Source organism: Dipodomys merriami, unplaced genomic scaffold (genome assembly GCF_024711535.1).
Source record: "Dipodomys merriami isolate MVZ:Mamm:240054 unplaced genomic scaffold, mDipMer1.0.p SCAF_48, whole genome shotgun sequence".
Taxonomy (NCBI): Eukaryota; Metazoa; Chordata; class Mammalia; order Rodentia; family Heteromyidae; genus Dipodomys; species Dipodomys merriami.
In genome coordinates, this window is record NW_027206046.1 from 4,295,759 (window position 1) to 4,308,824 (window position 13,066).

Below are 13,066 nucleotides of genomic sequence, written 5' to 3' on the forward strand. Positions count from 1 at the left end.
ATAAACTGATTTCCCAAACTATTATTCCTGTAAAAGAAGAACTAGTGTAATTTATAAAAATTTTGCTGAGGGGCTGGGAAGGTGGCTCAGTGGTAGAGTGCTTGCCTTGCATGCCTGAGGCCCTGGGTTCGATTCCTCAGCACCACATAAGCAAAAAGAAAAAAGCCGGAAGTGGCTCAAGTGGTAGAGCGCTAGCCTTGAGCTGAAGAGCTGAGGGACAGCGCCCAGGCCCAGAGTTCAGGCCCCATGACCGGACCCCAAAAAAAAAAAAAAAAAAAATTGCCGAGTTTTCTTTCTAGAGGTACTAGTAAGATATCTTTCAGACCAAATTTTGTTTCATCTGGTCAGAAAACTTTTTGAAAGCACTAGGGTTTAAACTCAGGGCTCATACTTAAAACTTGAGCCACGCCTCTAGTCCTTTTACACAGGCCTTAGACCCATCCTATTTATACCCCTGACCCCATGTGCTCAGCTACTGGTTGAGATGGGGGTTTCAGGCCAGGTCTCTGCCTGGGCTGATCTTGCACCCAGGCTTGGTGAGAAACTTTCTCTTTTATACTGCCAATCTTAAAGCCAATAGTAAGAAAACAAAGATAGTTTATGCATCTTCTAATACCATCATGTGGTAAACAGACACAACAGAATTTTAGGGAGCAGTAAAATTGCAACAGAGATACATTGAAGACAAGAGGCACAGAACACAAATAGAACTCAATACTATTCCATTTTTAAAGAAATTTCTAGAACATTAAAACATCTTTACCTCGTAATGAACAAACCGGTCCATTTTCTTGATTCTTAGAACGCTTACTTCGGAACTGGCTTGGAATATCTAATGAAAGATCTTAAAAGGACAGAGGAAAATATCTGTTAAGGGCCTGTGACTACATGCAGAAAGTAATCACTACTCTGTTTTCTCAAGTGTAATGACATAAACAGGCCCGTACATCTTACCTAGGAATGGATCGAACTTCCTGGACTCTGTCCCGCATATGAGGCAGTTGACCTCATTCTGAAGGATGCCTCCGAAGATAGCTGTGACAACGGTCGATGCTCCGTTTCTAGAGGAAACATCTCAGTGAAAAACTTAAATTTTTGCAAAGGCTCCTATAGGAAACTTCCTGTGTATACCATTTATATTTTAAATTACAAGATTAGAACTTCAAAGCTCTATAGGTATATACTAAATAAATGATTTAACCACTGGCCTTCCCCTGATGCACTTTCTCTAGAAGTAATTAACCCTGGCCTCTCCTTCGATCCTCACCCCCACTTTAGGATGTACTGGATGTTTGCTGCATGACCTCTCATCACATACACTTGACTCTGAACAACATTCTTAATCTGAGGATGTAAACAAAAATTAGTACAGATTTAGTCGTTATTGCTGGAGATATAACTTCACAATTGAAGGTCCTGGGCCTGAATATTTCTTTTTAAAAAGCTCCTCCCACTGTATACCAGTTTCTTGTGGAGATAAAAATATGCCACCTTAAGAACTAACTGTCCTAATGTGACAGAACCTCTCCAAGCCTCCGTTCCAGCCAGTGTAAACAGGAAGAGTACTGACCTGAGAGCCTGGCATGAAAGTGGGATGAGTTAGTTCTAGGAGCAGCGTGCAAGAAGAAAGCACTGGCAGTATTAGCCTCAGGTCAGACCACATCTGCCTCTTGCTTTGTATTCCCCGAGTCTGTACAATACGTCACATACCTCACTGTTTCCAAGGACGGCATGCCTGCCACCGTGTGCGCACACCACAGACTCTGGACCAAGCAAGAGCAGCGGGCGCTGAAAGGTACTTTCTGCATGCAGCCTCCACTCTAAGCACTGCTCCTTTACTGGGTCAGTCATCCTCACAACAGCTCTAGAGGGCAGATACTGCTATCCTCATTTTTCAGACCCAGAAACCAAGACACAGAGGATAAGTAACTTGGCTCAGGATCCCACAGATGGTCTTGCCTGAGCATCTTCTCATAATGTAATGCGCTCTTACCTGAACCAAGATAATGGTAATGAATCTAAGGTGGCCTCAGTCACTTGCTGGGGTTAATGGTACTACAATCTCAAGCCCCACAACCAGGAAAGAAAAAAAAAAAAAAACACCCTATACAATCAACTTGTACAGTAGTCTTTGGACTAATAGAAAATGCTCTTTTCTAACATTTGCAATAAGTTATTCTTGAACTGAACTGTACTTTCTAACCCACTCCAAATTAAACCTACCCAAGCAATTCTTCAACTAGAAAAGTTTGATTTCTTTTCTATGGAAGGGCTTCCTTCCTTTACTGACCAAAGAAATGGACTAAGTTTATTGTTTTAAAACTCATTTGAAAGACATACTGACTAGACTATTATCAGACTGACTAGAAAATTATCAAACAGAGGGGAACCATAACACACAGCGGACATTTCGGGTTTTAGGTTTATAACTGAGCCATAAGAACACACAGGGGGAAAAAAATCATCTGCAAACAAAGGACTTCAACCAACCCTTTCATGTAAACAGGACAATGCAAAGCAGTGTAACCATCTAAGTGCACTGTAACACAAAACAAGATTCATAAATAGTTCAAAACTGCTTGCTGTTCCTTCCCTGTGCACATACAAACAGTGTGTAAATACTGATTACTTAGTTCTTATACTACTAGGATCCTTTACATTAGTACTAGTGATTGTTTTGTTTATGAGACAGGGTCTCACTATGTAGTCTAGATTGGTCCTGCCTCAGTTTCCCACGTGAAGTGAACCACCGCACCCAGCTAGTGCTAGACATTAGCTACATATTAAAAGCAATACTTGGGGCTGGGAAGGTGGCTCAGTGGTAGAGCGCTTGCCTTGCAAGCTCGAGGCCCTGGGTTCGATTCCTCAGCACCACATGAGCAAAAAGAAAAAAGCTGGAAGTAGCACTGTGACTCAAGTGGTAGAGCGCAAAAAATTAAAAGCAATACTTGTGGTATTTATTTTTGTCATCTCCCTGACCTTTGGTAGGTCTGGGTGTGCTAACATGAGTAAGCACAGACTGCATAGGACCTCTTCTAGTTTTACTTAGCAAACATACTCAGGTTTTTAAATGCTTACTCCAATGCACTGAAGCAAATAAAAGGAAACCTCAGTTTTTAATATTTGAGGATAATTTCTTCTTTCTATTCCTAACTCAAAAATGGAACTTGAAGTTCTTTACATTAATGAGCATTTACAGGTGCTTAAAGAATATCATGTAAACATTATATACAATGTTGATTCCATAGGGTGCCCAAGAAATTAGAGAAAATAATTAAGAAAACTCCTGGCTCACTCCGACTGTAAGAATAAGCATATGCCATGACAAAATACAGAACTTTAAAATTATGTATTTTATATGGTGCTAGCCGGAAGAATTTTACCAAGGCAAGGCTTTCCCTTTTGATACTGGAGTCTACTGGAGGGACAGACATACATGTATGTAAATTACTCTTTCCTTTGGGGAGTATCTTTTCTTATAAATCCCCTTCCTATATAGATCAATAAAGCATTCCTTCCCCAGAAAAATGAAGATTCTGCTCTAAAAATACATTTTGTGCTATTTATTACACGGAAAAGTAACCCAAAAGGATTGTTTGGTTGTTACTGAGAATAAAAATGCTGAGAACTTAAAATTCAATAAATTTTCAGGTTCATTATAGTCTTTTGGAAAACTCATTCAAAATATTTTAAGCAGCCAGGTGCCAGTGGCTCACACCTGTAATCCTAGCTACTCAGGAGGCTGAGAACTGAGGATCAAGGTTCAAAGCCACATGGGACAGGAAAGTCCATTCAACTCTTATCTCCAATAAAACCACCAGAAAACCAGAAGTGGTGCTGTGGCTCAAGTGGTAGAGCGCTAGCCTTGTGCTGAAGAGCTGAGGCACAGTGACCAGGCTGAGTTCAAGCCCCACAATTCACCAAAAAAAAAAAACAAAAAAACAAAAAAACTCCCATTTTTAGTGAACGTATAGACTTACTTTGTATATAGAAATTAACTACACATTCAATGTACTTTGAGGAAAATGCCAAGACATGCCTACTGTTTTTTCAAGTTTTAAGATGACCACATTAAGACGCAACTACGCTGTACTTGTGATCTGGATGCTAGACCACTTGAACTTTTTCAAGTGCACAGAAGTTCCAGCAAATGTCCAGGTAACCCCCACAAACCTCTTCACTGCTAGAATTAACCTAACACACAGAAACATTTATAGGAAACCCAAAGCACTCTACAAAAAAGGACAAAAGGAAACCTTACATGCAGCACTTGTTACTTGCAGACAGAGTAGAATTCTCCTGTAGAATTGCTGAGCGGGAAACACCATTGAAGCCACCCTGGAGTTCCAGGTGGAGGTGGTCCAAAAGGTAGCGCATGAACTCATGGGCGTCTTGCTGCTGATAGCCCCTAGAAGCAAGTAGAAGCATGTGATGACCCAGAGGCTCTGCCAAACATTCCAGAAAAGGCGGCCTATGCCCATGAGGACATCTCACCCCACTAATATCACACATTATATGGCATTTCAATAAAGAATTCTTGAAAAAATAATTTTGAATTTTAGAGCTAATTGGATTTGTAATGATGTCCTCCAATGGCTTCTCCACTTTAGGGGTGAAGGAGTGTGGATAGAAGGGGGTTTGATTGGAATACATTGTATACATGTGTGGAAATGTCACAATGAACACCCCGCCCCACGCTAATAAAAATAAGTGGTCAAAACGCCTGTGATTTCTCCAATCTCCACAGCTAGAGAGTAGCAGATGAGACTAGAAGTCACATTCCTTGAATGGACCTTCCATTTCCCACTTCCCTCTAGGCCTCGCTAGAAAAGACTCAAATGTTAAAATGTCACAACTTGCCCTCACTCAAAAAACTAGGTGTATACATACCTGCACTATAATTTTAAACTCCTTAGATTAAAAATACGCATTTTTGAATAGCAGAAAGGAAGATTTTTTTTTTTTTGGTTGGTTGTGGGATCTGAACTCTGGGCCTGGGCGCTGTCCCTCAGCTCTTCAGCTCAAGACTAGCGCTCTACCACTTGAGCCACAGCGCCACTTCTGGCTCTTTCTGCTTATGTGGTGCTGAGGAATTGAACGTAGGGCCTCATGCATGCAAGGCAAGCACTCTACCACTGAGCCAACTTCCCAGCCCCCCTAGGAAGAATTTTTTAAGGTAAAAGATAACTAATGTTTCTGTACTTACACCTTAGTCACTGTTCCAAGAGGTCCCTTTTAAACATGTTACAAATGTATTGTTCAACATGTTCTTATATTACTTCTTACACCATATTAAGATACGAAACTTCATGGAATTGTTAAGCTAATACAGACCAGTGGCTAATAAAATACATCAAGCAAAAATTAAGAAATTCTCTTAAAAGGCTCTAAGAGGACAGACTCCTGCCAACATCTTGCCAGCATGGATGGAAAGGTCTCTGAGTCAATTACCCTCTGTAAACACACTCTCTGCCAATCATAGATCCCCTTGCTTCATACTGGAAACATCCCAAGTTAGTTCACTTACGTATTTAAGGAGGAACTTTATACATTAAACATATTCTATGAAATATTCACTTGTTTTTATAATTCCATGGTTAAGATCAGTATTATTTGAAATTCTATAACATACAAAAAATTTCATTCTCGGGCTGGGAAGGTGGCTCAGTGGTAGAGTGCTTGCCTTGCATGCATGAAGCCCTGGGTTCAATTCTTTACTTAGCACAACATAAGGAAAAAGAAAAAAGCCAGAAGTGGCTCTGTGGCTCAAGTGGTAGAATGCTAGCCTTGAGCTAAAGAGCTGAGGGACAGCACCCAGGCGCAGAGTTTAGGCCCCACGACCAGAAAAAAAAAAAAAAAAAAAATTCATTCTCAAATATATACTACTATATGTTATCACATTTCTTAAAATATACTATATGAAAACCAGTACATTGTGGTTTACATTTTCATCGGGTGAACCCTTACCCATCCCTTAAAAAAAAAATCTGCCTAATATGTATGTTAGCTTTTATCAAAATACTACATTTTTCCTAGTATTCTATAAAACATTACAGGCATATTTTCTTTAATTTACATAGAACCAGCTATTTGATAAAGAGTAAATATGTAAGCTGGCGATGGCTCACACCTATAATCCTAGCTACTCAGGATCTGAGAATCATGGTTCAAAGTCAGTCTGGAAAGGAAAGTCCATGAGACACTTAATTCCAATTAACCACTAGAAAACCAGAAGTGGCACTGTGGCTCAAATGATAGAGTGCTTGCCTTGAGCTGAAGAGTTCAGGGACTGTGCCCAGGCCCAGAGTTCAAGCCCCATGATGGAAAACAAAAACAAAAACCACAGCAAGAAAAGAAGGAAAAGAAAGTATTACATGCATGGAACAAGTCCTTACAAAGACTATAAAGTGTTTATTGTCTTAAGGATAACTAGTAAATAAGAATAAGGTTTCAGTATTTATTCTTCTAAAAATGTTTAAACATTATAATAAGAACTGATTATAGCTGGGTGCTGATGGCTCACCCCTGTAATCCTAGCTACCCAGGAAGCTAAGATCTGAGGATCATGGTTCAAAGCCAACCTAGGCAAAAAAAGTCTGTGAGATTCTTATCTCCAATTAATCCCCAGAAAACCGAAGTGGAGCTGTGGTTCAAAGTGGTAGAGAGCTAGCCTTGAGTGATAGATCTCAGGGACAGTGCCCAGTCACTGAGTTCAAGCCCCATGACCAACAAAAAAACAACTGATAATTAAAAGTTCTGTTGAGGGAGGTCAAGGTAAATAAATCAAGTTACTCATGAAATTATAAATTGCATATAGGTGATACATTAAGAAGTTTTTCTGGAATCTTAGCATCAGGTGGATCCTAAAGATAGAGATGGGGAGACAGGTGTGTGGCCGAAGTATGGTGAGGTGCTTGCCCTGCAAAGCACAAGGCCCTGAGTGCAATCCCAAACAACAAGCTCTTCTCCCCCCTAAAGAGAGAGAGGGATGGCAAGACACATATTAGCAGGCAGACACATAAAACATGCAAAGATGCCATGTGACAGGGTAATACCATGCTCAAGAAAGTGAGGGAGAATGAAGGCTAATAAGAGTTTTGAAAGGCTAGGAAGGTGGCTCAGTGGTAGAGTGCTTGTCTTGCATGCATGAAGCCCTAGGTTCAATTCCTCAGCACCACATAAACAGAAAAAGCCGGAAGTGGTGCTGTGCTCAAGTGGTAGAGTGCTAGCATTGAGTTGAACTCCTGAGGGACAGCGTCCAGGCCCAGAGTTCAGGCCCCACAACCCACAAAAAAAAAAAAAAAAGAGTTGTGAAGCTACAAAAAGCCCATATACTCTGACCCAGACCCTTTCTTTTAGATCCCTACTTTTTTTTTTTTTTGGTCCGGTCATGGGGCCTGAACTCTGGGTCTGGGCGCTGTCCCTCCGCTCTTCAACTCAAGGCTAGCACTTTACCACTTGAGCCACAGCGCCACTTCCAGCTTTTTTTTTTCTGCTTATGTGATGCTGAGGAATCGAACCCAAGGCCTCATGCACGCAAGGCAAGTGCTCTACCACTGAGCCATCTTCCCAGCCCAGATCCCTACATTTATATTAAGACTGTTCACAGCAGACTGCCTGAAATAAAGATTAGAAACAAGCCATATAACCATTGGTGAGGGGCTCTTATATATACACAAACTATCACTGAAGAAAGAATAACTACTGAAAACTAGTAACTACAATTGCATCTAGGAAATAGAAATAATGGTAAAATAAAAAATGCATTTTATGTGTATTTTTTAAAGAATCTTATGAAGTTCAAACAATATGTATTTTGCCTATTTAAAAAATAAACTTGGGCTGGGAATGTGACTTAGTGGTAGAGTGCTTGCCTAGCAAGTATGAAGCCCTGGATTTGATTCCTCAGCATCATATAAGCAGAAAAAGCTGGAAGTAGCGCTGTGGCTCAAGTGGTAGAGTACTAGCCTTAAGCAAAAGCAGCTCAGGGACAGTGTGTAGGCTCTGAGTTCAAGCCCTAGGACTGGCTAATAATAATAGTAGTAGTAGTAGTAATAGTAGTAATAATAATAATAATATAAAAACTAAACTTTACCCAAAAAGAAAGATGCACATTAAGCTCAGGGACTGTGTCCAGGCCCTGAGTTCAAGCCCCAGGACCGACAAAAAAAAATTAATAAACTTTAAGACAGGCAAGGTGGCCTAAGACTGTAATCCTAGCTATGTTAGAGGCAGAGATTGGGGAATCACAATTTGCAGACAGCCCAGGCCAAAAAAAAAAAAAATTCACAAGACCCTATGTCAACCAATAGCTAGGCATGGCACATGACTTTGTCATCCCAGTGGCTAGTAAAGTTCAAGCTGGCCTGGGCATAAAATGAGAGCCTACCTCAAAAATAACCAACACAAAGAGCTGGGAGAGTGTGAATCAAGTGGTAGAGCACCCATCCAGCAAGTAAGTGTAAGGCTTGAGCTTTGAGTTCAAAACAATTAATTAGCCAATTAAGAAGACAAAGAGAAGACAAAGGTGCAGGATGAGCCATAAGTTGTTAAGTACACCGTGTCTGTTGGAAAATTTTGTTAGTAACTGGCTTAGATTAGAGTGGGGGGAAAAGTAGCTTTCACTTCTGTACACAAAGCTATTTACTATACTATAATTAAGGGTATCCTTGTCCCACAATCACGGAAGTACAGCATGTATACAGAAGCAGGAACACCTTCCATCTACTCAGAGTCCTCATTTTCATGCCAGGGGATCAAGTTCCCCAGACTCTGTTGGACATTAATCAAGGAAAAATGGGCTCTTTAAATGTAAAGAAAAACAATTGACTTGGACTGATAAATAGAAATACAACTCCAGACTCATTGTGCCTCTACATGGCCATGTTCTAAGAATCTTACCTGCATACCTAATCGTTAAGCCCCACCTCCCAGCCTCATACCTGGGTGCTGAGCAGTGACTGCACTAAAACTGTGCCTGTGATTTAATCTCAAGATCTGGATCTTTAACAAAGAAAAAAAAACAAACACCTTTGATTACATGAAAATGGGGAAGAATCTCAATTACTGCACAATTAGAAGAAAGCCCAGATAAGAATATAAAAGCACCTTCTCAGCAGTGGCTATGGAAATTTAAGAGCTGGTGTATGTCTGAACGCTCCCCAGAGGTGCCATGTAAATTCCTCAACCTGGTTTTCTTTTCTAAATGTTTTTTTTTTCCCCTTTCATTGGTAAGAACAGTAAAAGATGTAACTTAAGCATCTAAAAACTACGCTGCTCAAAGCTGGGCTACGGAAACTAGAAAGGGCAGGATGCAGAAGATTTAGAGTTAAGGTAGAAGGCATAATAATGTTTCCAAACATTCAGGAGTGCAGGACCTTGACCACCCTTGGGCCAAGGAGAACAGAGTGATGTAGCAGGCCTCAGCTCAAGGCCTGGGAATCAATTACTGCCAACATGGCTATTACGAACTAACTACAAACATGTGGTTTAGGCGTGGAACGGTGAACAAATTGTTCTCTCACCTTTGACTCCTCTAATGGGGACAACATTTCTTGCATGGCTGGTATTTTGTTGTTGCTGGTTTTTGACTTAGCACCAGATTTAAAATACTCAGTGCCTGCCACACAGTAGACATTCAGTACACAAAAACTATCCTACTAGAGAACCCTAATCCCTGCCAAGAGTGATTATATGTTAGAAATCTTGTATAAAGCCAGGTACCAGTGGCTCATACCTGTAATTCTAGCTACTCAGGGGGCTGAGAACTGAGGACTAAAGTTCAAAGCCAGGCAAGGCAGGAAAGGCAAGTAAGACTCTTATCTCCACTTTACCACTCAAAAACTGAAGTGGCGCTGTGGCTCAAATTGATAGGGCAAAAAAACCTCAAGGACAGGGCCTAGGGTGTAAGTTTAAGCTGCATAACTGACAAATATTTTATTTATATATATATATGTGTGTGTGTGCATATATATATTGACATCCAAGCCTGATTTTAATATCTGAACTATCATTCCACTTTTCCTTAGAGTCAAGAAATTCTAAAATTCTTTTAAGTCTATCCCAAAAGGAGATACAAGGTATGACACATAAAAGGTTTCTTCAGAGCAAAGACTAGGACATTGACACAGTGGTTCTCACCTGTTATCTTTGCTACTAGGGAAACTGAGATCAGGTAGGCACAAGCATAAATGTTACTCAGAAAAAAAAACAACTAAAGCAAAAAAGGACAAGAAGCATAGCTCCAGTGGTGGAGTGCCTGCCTTGCAAGTGCAAAGCCTTGATTTCAAACCCTAGGAGTAGCTAGCTCCCTACCTCAAAACAAACCAAGGTTTTAAATAATCCTCTGAAGACCAGAATGAAGTCAGTCACTGTCAGATTCTCAAGGCTATATTTTTCAGCAAAGCAACAAATTTGGTCCTTTGAAGCTGTGTGTTGTTGTTGTTGTTGTTGTTGTTGTTGTTTGGTCGGTCGTGGGGCTTGAACTCTGGGCCTGGGCGCTGTCCCTAAGCTCTTCAGCTCAAGGCTAGTGCTCTACCACTTGAGCCACAGCACCACTTCCTAAAGCTGTTACTTTTTAAACATTTCCTTATACTAGCAACAATCTTTTCAGGAATAATTGCCAGGTTTTACTACAGTGTGCTGTGTTTAACCAAAGGATTATATATAAGCAGTTAAGAATTGTTACTCAATTCACAGGACTCAAATCTGCCACTATGCACTGTCTGCTCTGAGCTGAATCCACACTTGGTAAGGTAGAACTCCTGACAGCACTTGCAGAGAGTGAACACAGGTAACAGTCACTTGCCCGCCACACGAAGACAGGGCACAGCTACCTTCACAGCTCCTCAGAACAGTGAGCATAACACCCTGAGTTTCTACTGATTTCATCCTGATTCTTTAGTTTGGGAATGTATGACAGCAATTATTCTTTGAAAGACTTTCAAGCAAATCAAGGAAAAATATCCAATATGTTTTCCTGGCATACATAAGCTATTTAGAAGGACTTTACTTAAATAAACATTATTTGTTTAATCAGCATACTTGGAACACCACCACTTTATCAAGAATTGTAGAAGTGGTATAGAGACTCAATATTTTCAATATTTTCAACACTCACCTGAAATTTGGCATGATCTTCCAAACAACGTAGAACAAGGACTCTGGACTAAACGCAGTCTGGTTACCTTGCCACAAAGCACAGAGTGTCTTTCTAAACTCTTCTACCAAAGACCTAGGAAAGAATAAAGAATTATACCCTTAACATAATCTTACATTGTCTAAAATATGTAATAAAAAATTAAAACATAAGCCTTTTCTGAACTAAGTTTGACCACTAAGATCATCTCAAAAGCCCATATAGCTGGGCACTGGTGGGTCACACCTGAATCAGCCCAGGCAGACAAATCCTTCAGACTCTTACCTCCAATGAACCAGAAAAAAAAAGCCAGAAGTGCAGATATTACTCAGGTGGTACAGTAAATCTGAGCAAGAGCTTGAGGCCCTGAGTTCAAGTCCCAGAACCTATACCTTCTGTCCCTCCCCAAATTCCTCCCCACCTCCCCAGAAAAGCTCATATAAACAGCAGTAATTTATTGGCAAAACTAAGGGTTTTTTTTTTAAACTGGCAAAACTCGTTTTTTTATATGATTAACTGCAAGTTTGCAAAGTACTTTCATATTTGTATACTGAATTTAAAATAAGCACACGGAAACAACAAAGCACTGGCTAATTTTTAAGCCAAATGCTTAAGCCTGTTGCTCCTCCTTCCTAGTTTCTGGAATGAGGCTCTAATGTGGAGCTCCATCTGGGACTATGTCGGGGAGAGCCTCACCTCACGCTACTCCAACATAAAGCTAGAAGGAGCCTGAACTTTTGAGACTAGGTTGGAATCATAACCTCTTACTTTTACGTGAGGAAAAAAAAAATAGGAGTAAGCCACTGCAAATTGTGACTTTCTGCTCATGTAGTTAAACTGATATGCTTCAAGTTCAATTTCCGTATCTGTCCATCTAAGTCCCACGCTCTTGGACACTCACTCAACAGGTATCTCCGAGCATCGCTATATTCTCTCTCAAGCCTTGTAATCCAGTAGGTGCCTGCGATACAAGTCACATGGCCTCCTGGCCCCGGACCTCTCTTCCTACATTTGGAGAGATCCCACCCTTAAGAGTTCCCGGTGGGAGGCAGAACTGTTTTCTCAGGCCCCCTCGCAGTCAGAGCACACACATGGAGCCTGGTTCTGTCCACTTGAAACAATGGTGACACAGGAGCAAGGCAAAGAGCATCCACAGACAGACAGCGGTGGCAGCAAAAGCAGCACTGCAGTACCATGCTGTGCCCTGGGGCAGCAGCATCCTTTCGTCCTCACAGGACAGTTCTACTGGTGAATGCAGCTGGGGCACAGGCTCCAGACCCGATTTCCATCCACTAGCCCTTCTATGAATTCCTTTACTGCCTGCATCCGTCTGAGGGAAATTCTGCTGCACTCGTAACTAATCCCTAAGTGACTGATGAGTCAAGCACCAATAACCCTGCCGCCCCTCCTTCCTAACTGCTATCCACCCCTCAGCCAACACCTCCTCTCCAGCTCATCCCACAGGATGCTGCTGTAGAAGGAAAGACCCTCCACTGAACCCAGGTCAGGTCATCCCAACCCCACCTCTACCTGGCTTGAAAGGATCCCCATAGGGAGGATCCATCCAGGATGATCACCATTCTAACGTGTTCTCTGCTCCTCTTCCTCAGCCACCAACACAGGGCAGTGTCTACTTATATAAAGTGGTCTTCAGGCTGGGGCACTGGTGGCCTATGCCTGTAATCCTAGCCACACTGAAGGCTGGGATCAAAACAATCATGGTTTGAGACCCGCCTGGGAAAAGAAGTTTGATAGACCTATTCTGAGCCAGTAACTGGATGGTATATGCCTTCCATCCTAGAAGGGAGGCAGGAGACTATGATGGTTCTAGGACAGCCCAAACAGAAAGGTTTGAGTCCATGAGACTCCACCTCAAAGAAAAGAAGCTGTGTGTGATAGCATGTACCTGTCATCCCAGCTACGATGTGA

The 13,066-nt window shown here is 41.4% G+C and overlaps 1 protein-coding gene across 2 annotated transcripts in view; it reads right to left on the reverse strand.

Moving 5' to 3' along the window:
* Usp3 (ubiquitin specific peptidase 3) overlaps window positions 1-13,066 on the reverse strand; it is a 79,130-nt gene that overhangs the window by 13,877 nt on the left and 52,187 nt on the right. For both annotated transcript variants that reach the window (XM_069995208.1, XM_069995209.1), the window contains exons 8-11: window positions 11,120-11,233; window positions 4,262-4,408; window positions 955-1,061; window positions 764-844 (exon numbers count right to left, since the gene is read on the reverse strand). In XM_069995208.1, coding sequence (XP_069851309.1) covers window positions 764-844; window positions 955-1,061; window positions 4,262-4,408; window positions 11,120-11,233 — 449 coding nt within the window. The remainder of the gene's footprint in view (window positions 1-763; window positions 845-954; window positions 1,062-4,261; window positions 4,409-11,119; window positions 11,234-13,066) is intronic.